At 35.7% G+C, this 7,757-nt stretch overlaps 1 protein-coding gene across 1 annotated transcript in view; it reads left to right on the top strand.

The window, feature by feature from the left end:
* The window catches only part of LOC107564028 (RAC-alpha serine/threonine-protein kinase), a 62,517-nt gene that overhangs the window by 52,796 nt on the left and 1,964 nt on the right, over positions 1 to 7,757 (top strand). The window contains exons 11-12 of the mRNA XM_016249021.1: positions 1,052 to 1,217; positions 5,745 to 5,881. Coding sequence (XP_016104507.1) covers positions 1,052 to 1,217; positions 5,745 to 5,881 — 303 coding nt within the window. The remainder of the gene's footprint in view (positions 1 to 1,051; positions 1,218 to 5,744; positions 5,882 to 7,757) is intronic.

Here is a 7,757-nt window from a genome sequence, read left to right as displayed (position 1 = left end):
CCCTCTCCCTCTCTCTCTCTCTCTCTCCTCGTCCCAGCAACTTCAGTTCAATCCCCATGTTGACATGACAACACAGCCCGGGCCGAGAGACGGGGGTGTTGCCATGGCGACGAGTGGCCCCTCTGGATTGGGGCCCGGGCTGTGTTGCAGGTTGTTCTGCTGTAAACAATGAGCTTGTTGTGTGTGTGGAGCTGGAATGCTGCTACCGGCCAGAAAAGAGCCGAACGGGTTTTACATGCACCGCTGACTCCAGAAAAATAGACAGCGTGAACCTTTTCCAGACAGAAATCATGCGATGACACTGACCAGAGTTATTATCAGTAATTACAAGACCAAAACTATGAAACTAAAACTAAAACAAAAAAAAAATGTGTTACTTGAAATAAAATAAAATATAAAACGTAAACTTATTTTAATTCACTAAGTTGCCAAGGCAACATTTCTAATTTTGATTTAGTGTAACCTAAAATAACTAAAAATAAAAAAATAAAACTAATGCATAAAAAAATCATTAAAAACTAAAGTGACATATTAAAAAAAGAATAAAAGAGCACACAACAAAATAACTAAAACTTTAAATTTAAAGTAAAACCTTGTATATAAAAATAATATTAACAAAAAACTATAATAGTATATTAATGATACTAAAATAATATGGATATATGATGGATTTTAAAAACTTTTCTTTTTTTTAAAAAAGTTTTCTAGACCTAAAGTTTTTTTTTAAAAGTCATGGAAATTTCTGTATTGAATATATACATTTGATCTAGCTATGTCAAGCTCTATAATATATAAATTATAAATAGAAATAGTTGAGAATTTGTAATGTAATTGTTGTTATTTAAAAATACTTTATTTAATTATTTTTAATACATTACCATTTCTTATAAACAATTACTTGGGAAAAAAAAGTATGTATTTTTTTTATAAATAAAAACTTATATAAATGTATTTAGTTTTGTGTGCGGTTTTCAGCGCTGATGTCTGGAGCTGTGCTGTTGAGTTATGAGTTGAGTTGACGCTGTGATGGAAATGCGTCTGTTGTCATCAGCGCTGTGCCGTTTGGACGTGTTTACAGCTGTTCACTCAGTCCAGCTGAAGACCAGCGCCGGCTCCCGGGCTCCTGAGCTCCTGGGCTCCACAGCTGTGCTGGTCTTCAGCTGCAGGCCCAGCTGTCTGAGTCACATGACCACGGCGCTGGAAATAGACAGCACTCAGTAACTCTAGCAGCTCTGCGGCGTCACCTTACTACTGAGTCATTCTCTCCCCGTGACCCGCCGCGGGAGTCCCATAACACACACACACACACACACACACAGACACAGACACACACACACACACAGACACACACACACACACACAGACACAGACACACACGCGCTCACTCACACACACACACGCACACACACACACACACACTCACTCACTCCCTCACACACGCGCACACACAAACACACGCACACTCACTCACTCACTCACCAACAGGACTCATTCAGAGAGCTACAGACCCGCACACACACACACACACAGACACTCACACACACACACACACACACGCAAACACACACGCGCACACACAAACACACGCACACTCACTCACTCACTCACACAATTTATATTATATATATTTTTATATATATATATATATATATATATATAATTTATTTATTTCAGTTAGTCACAGTAGCAAGGCAATATTTAAAAATTGTATTGACTAAAATAGTACCAAAATAACTAAAAATAAAAATGAAAAATTGGCCATTAAAAACAAATAAAAAACATTTTTTAATCTTTTTGTGATTTTTGTGACCCCACTGGCATGTGTTTGTTTTGTTTTAATTATAAACATTTCAGAAAACATGACTCAATATCTTTTGTAATTTCGCTTGTCAAGTAAATGTATTTAGATTTTTGTACTGGAAAACTAGACAAAATACTAAGTAAGAAAATCATTTTCTGCAGTGTATATTTTAAATGTGTGCATGTTTTAGCATGTATATGAACTAAAAACCACAGATTCACAATGCTTAATTAAATTTAATAAACTTAAATTAATTTCAGGCAACTTTGCTAATTTTTGTTTAGTTAATGAACTAAAATGATGACATTTAAATAACCTAAAATCTATAAAGGCATATTAAAAAAAAAGAAATAATAATAATAATTATAAAAATGGCAAAAGCACACAACAAATTCACAAAATTAAACATAAAATTTAAAATATTGAAATAAAAACTCATTAAAAAAACTGTAATAGTATATCAATAATAATAAATTCAGGGGAGGGGCATTCTCATTCTAGAGAGCATTTGATTGGACAGAAAATTGCAAGAGTGCAAGCTGACTTAATTAATATTTTGACTGTATATTTTAAATGCATCCACGTTTAGTCAATATTTGCTGCCTGTGAGCAGAAAGGATGCTGCATCATGTATTGATGAAGCTGTGTGTGTGTGTCTGTCTGTGTGTGTCTGTGTGTGTGTGTCTGTGTGTATGTCTGTGTGTGTGTGTCTGTGAGTATGTCTGTGTGTGTGTGTCTGTGAGTATGTCTGTGTGTGTGTGTCTGTGAGTATGTCTGTGTGTGTGTGTCTGTGAGTATGTCTGTGTGTGTGTGTCTGTGAGTATGTCTGTGTGTGTGTGTCTGTGTGTATGTCTGTGTGTGTGTGTCTGTGTGTATGTCTGTCTGGCTGTGTCTGTGTGTATGTCTGTCTGGCTGTGTGTGTGTGTGTGTGTGTGTGTGTGTGTCTGGACATGGGGTAATGTCCTGAAAAGTCACCTTCTCCTTGTAATACCTGTCATACCTTTGTCATTATACACATTTATGTCCTCATTTGTCACAAAAACGCGTACACACACTCACACACACACAAACACACTCACACACACACACTCACACACACACACACACACTCACACACACACACACACACTCACACACACACACACACACTCACACACACACACACACACTCACACACACACACACACAAACACACTCACACACACACACTCACACACACACACACACAGCTCACTGAAAGTCATTAGAAGTACTAGTGGCATTAAAACAGAATCACAAACAGATCATATAGAGACACTAAACAGAAACAGCTCCTACAGCATATATGTTTGTCAGTGTAGTGAATTAGTGTTCATTTTGTCAGCTATTTTTTTTATTTAGTCTTAGTCTTAGATCTGTGTCAAATGTAACTTTTAGTTTTTATCATATTTAGTCAACTTGGCCTGTTTTAGTTTTAGTCGACTAAATGTCTTAGAATTTTAGTCTAGTTTTAGTCAGTGGAAACTTACACATTTTCGTCATATTTTCGTCTTACTGTATAATGGTTAAAATGATTTTAAAATGCTTATTTTGCTCAATTCTAAATGCAATGATTGTTGTTATTTGTGAAATGTCTTTTTAGATTTCGTCAGAAGTTGCTCTTTCACCAATAAGCACAAATCAATAGAATATCGACTCGTATGCATGGTTTATTTCACCTCGTCTAACGTTAGTGTACAGATTTATATAAATTAGAGGCTAAAAAAACACCAAAGACTTCGGATATACACTCGCTCTGTCTACGTTATGAAAGCTGGTGTAACAAAAACCTACTCTCAAATATTATATCAGAGAAAATCCTAATAGTAATTCCAAATTGCATTAATGTTTCTCTTTTAAAACGACGGCAAAAAAGACTTATTGCCGCACAGAGGTTGCGTAAGTAACGTTACAATCAGCAAACAATACAGTCGAGATCCCTGACAGAACACAGACTGCTGAAGGACACTTTCATTTAAGCAGAACACCTCAAACGGAGATCGCTGAACGCTAGCTTACTTATATGTCGGTGTTTTCAGTAGAAATATAGGCCCTAGCCCGGCCCGGGTCCAACAGCTCATCAGAATTCTTGGCCCGAGCCCGTCTTTTTTTTCCCACCTTCTCCCAAAACAGCTTATACTGCTGTTTCAGCTATTAAAATAGTTCAGTTTTGTATGTAATGTCAAAGTGATTATATTTCGCTTCGTTTTTTTTTTATTAAGTTAATTTAGAAAAACGTTTAAGTTAATTTAGAAAAACGTTTGGAGCATTTTTTTTGTTCGTTAAACGTAAGTTTGAGTTTTTTTTTAAAGTAACGACCAAGCGGCCAGCGGCAGACAGTGAGTTGATCTTAGCCTGTGTTTGATCAATTTAGCCTTCTCAAATAATCACGACTTGCCTAAAATAAAATCTGTAGATATAAAATATTTCAAGCATATCACAATGTTAGTTTAAATGTTTTACCTAGGCTATATAAATGTGCGCTATTAGACGCATATCTATTCGTTTGTGCGGAGAGCTAAAGCGCGCTTTACAGGACACGGAGGCGCCGGCGCGATCACTTGCATTGGAAACAACTTAAAATATGACGTAATTATTGCTCATAAAGGTAAGAGTAATACCATATTGACCCGAATATAAGACGATGTTTTTTTCTTGGAAATGCATCTGAAAAAACGCGGTCGTCTTATATTCGTGGTCTAGCCTTTGACATATCAATAATACACCCACAACAATAGGTGGCGCCAAATACGCATACAACGAGTGTGCCATGAAATACGTCATGTAATGTGTGTTGTAAAGATCTGGAAAAAGGGGGGTCGTCTTATAATCAGGGTCGTCTTATATTCGGGCCAATACGGTACATCACTCGGAACTGTAAAGGGTCTACTTTTATTTGTGTGCACTCACAATATCAACAAAGCGTTGTGCTAAAACTTGCTAAATATATCTATAGAAAGCTTTAAATTACTACTTTAAAACTAAATAATTCGAATCAAAAACAAAAACTCTTTTTACAGATTTTATACAATCCGTAAAGATGCATTTTCTCAGGATCAGGGTCGTCGTCTTCATCTTTGCGACACGGACTCAGAAAAAAACTAATTTATTAATAAATAATTCAAATATCTCATTAATTATTAGGTAATTACTTTTGCTGGGGCTTTGCGGCACGCTTTAGCCTATTGCGTGCGTTTTTTGCTGTCATGTGCAAGGATATGTTTGCAGATTCTGCGCTGCACATGACCAATTGACTCACTGTTTGCCGTGGTAATCAAATCAAGACTCTTCCAAAATACAGCTTTTCTGAAGCATTGGGAACTTTTAGTAACTCCCCACTTCTCCCTGATGCTGTGTGCATGGTCAACTGTCACCTATATGCTAATGCGTGTGTATGTGCATTGCGTATAGCGTAGGCGATGTATAATATTTATAATATAATCAATATAACAATATTTCATATGCTCTGCGCATATATGGCACAATAAAATGAGAGAAGCTAAATGAGCCCGATTCCGACCCGAGCCCGATCTGTAAAAAAAAAAAAAAGGCCCGAGTCCGGCCCGAGTGGACTCAGCGTGTCGGGCCCCGTCGGGCTTGCAGACCTCTAGTTTTCAGGTCACGGCGCCTCTGATTGGGGGATTTGAGCTCTGGATATCTGGCAACCGCAAACTCGAACGCTGGTATAATAGAGTCTTGTACAGCAGTCTGAAATGTTGTGGCTCCACTTTTTTCAACAACTACTACATTTTAGTCTCGTCTTTTTTAGTCAATGATAGTGCATGTTCATTTAGTCTCAGTTATCGTGTCATGACCTAATTATCGTCTCGTTTTCATCAGGGGAAAACTTCGTTGACGAACATTTTTCGTCGTAGGTTTCGTTAACATCACTAACAGTGTAGTGAAGCAGAAGTGTTGTGTGAATGCTTGACGAGGACCGTCTTCTCTGTGTTCCTCAGCTGGTTCCTCCGTTCAAACCGCAGGTGAGCTCAGAAACAGACACCAGATATTTCGATGAAGAGTTCACAGGACAGACCATCACCATCACGCCGCCGGGACAAGGTACCGACAGTCTCCTCAAACACACTACCTGTCAGAAGTTCTTGAACTGGAAGATGTGTTTTAAAGACGTCTCTTCTGCTCACCGAGCCTGCATTTATTTGAGCAGAAATACAGCAAAAGCAGTAATATTCTGAAATATTTTTACTATTTAAAATAATTGTTTTCTATGTGAATATCTGTTAAACTGTAATGTATTGATGTGATGTGCAGCTGTATTTTCAGCATCATTCCTCCAGTCTTCAGTGTCACATGATCTTCAGAAATCAGTATAATATGCTGATCTGCTGCTCAAGAAACATTTATTATTATTATTATGTTGAAAACAGCTGAGTAGAATTTTGTCAGGATTCTTTGATGAATAGAAAGAGCCAGAGATCAGCATTTATCTGAAATAAAAAGCTTTTGTAACATTATACACTAAACCATTCAAAAGCTTGGAGTCAATGTATTTTTTTGGGGGGGGAGGGGGGAGAAATTATAGAAATTAATACTTTTATTTAGCAAGGATGCTTTAAATTGATCAAAAGTGATGATAAAGACATTTATAATGTTACAAACGATTTCTATTTCAAATAAATGCTGCTCTTCTGAACTTTCCATTCATCAAAGAAACCTGAAAAAATTCTACTCGGCTGTTTTCAACATAATAATAATAATAATCAGATTTATGTTAAAACATCTCATGATGCAATACTTAGTACATTTCCTACTTTTAGATCTGATGAATTATTCTCTTTTATACTGTCCACTATATAAAATAAAATGTTTTAAAATAAAATAAAATATTTAAAAAAATATTTTAAAATAAAAAATTATTTTAAAAATAACCTATATATTTTTATCCTTAATTTTGTTGTCTTTTTTTAACACAAAAACTAAAGAACACCAGATTTTTTATTTATTTATTTAATATATATATATTTTTTTCATTGAATTGATCAAATACAGTTTTGGCTAAATTGCATTGCTGATTATTTCACAACGTTCCACACCTCTCATGAGCTGGGCATTTTATTTAAGTATATTGAAACACAAGTTTAGAGTTAATTAAACATCAATAACTATGATCTAAGCACATTTCTGAAGAAAATCTCTTTTCATTCGGTTTGGTTTGTACAGAGCCCCACACATAACATGCAAACAAAAATATATTTATCATGGCCAAGAATTAAGAATCCGTTCCCACATTTTACTCATTCATTCCCTCGTTTTAGTAAATCCTGGCTACGCTATAATAGTTTTTTCCTTTTTTTTTTCTTAAAGGGACAGTTCACCCAAAAATGCATTCTGTCATCATTTACTCTCCAAACCCGTATGAGTTTCTGTCTTCTGTTGAACATAAAAGAAGATATTTTAAAGAATGTTGGGAACCAAATAGTTGACGGTAGCCATTGACTTCTATAGAAAACTATAGTTATCAATGGGGAGCAGCAGCTGTTTGGTTACCAACGTTCTTTAAAATATCTTCTTTTGTGTACAAATTAGTACCACAATTAATACACCGGCCTGACAAACACCTGCACTGTAACTGTACATATGAGACCCTGCAGCACAAAAGCAGTGTTGAGTCGCTGGGGGATATTTGCAGCAATAGCCAAAGATACATTGTATGGGTCAAAATTATTGATTTTTCTTTTATGCCAAAAATCATTAGGATATTAAGTAAAGATCATGTTCCATGAAGATATTTAGTAAATCTCCTACCGTAAATATATCAAAACTTAATGTTTGATTAGTAATATGCATTGCTAAGAACTTCATTTGGACAACTTTAAAGATGATTTTCTCAATATTTAGATTTTTTTTGCACCCTCAGATTCCAGATTTTCAAATATTGTGCTATCCTAACAAACCATACATCAATGGAAAGCTTATA

Source organism: Sinocyclocheilus grahami, unplaced genomic scaffold, assembly GCF_001515645.1.
Source record: "Sinocyclocheilus grahami isolate Dianchi unplaced genomic scaffold, SAMN03320097.WGS_v1.1 scaffold902.1, whole genome shotgun sequence".
Taxonomy (NCBI): Eukaryota; Metazoa; Chordata; class Actinopteri; order Cypriniformes; family Cyprinidae; genus Sinocyclocheilus; species Sinocyclocheilus grahami.
The sequence above is the reverse complement of the archived record's forward strand: the minus strand, read 5'-3'. Positions and strand labels throughout refer to the sequence as shown.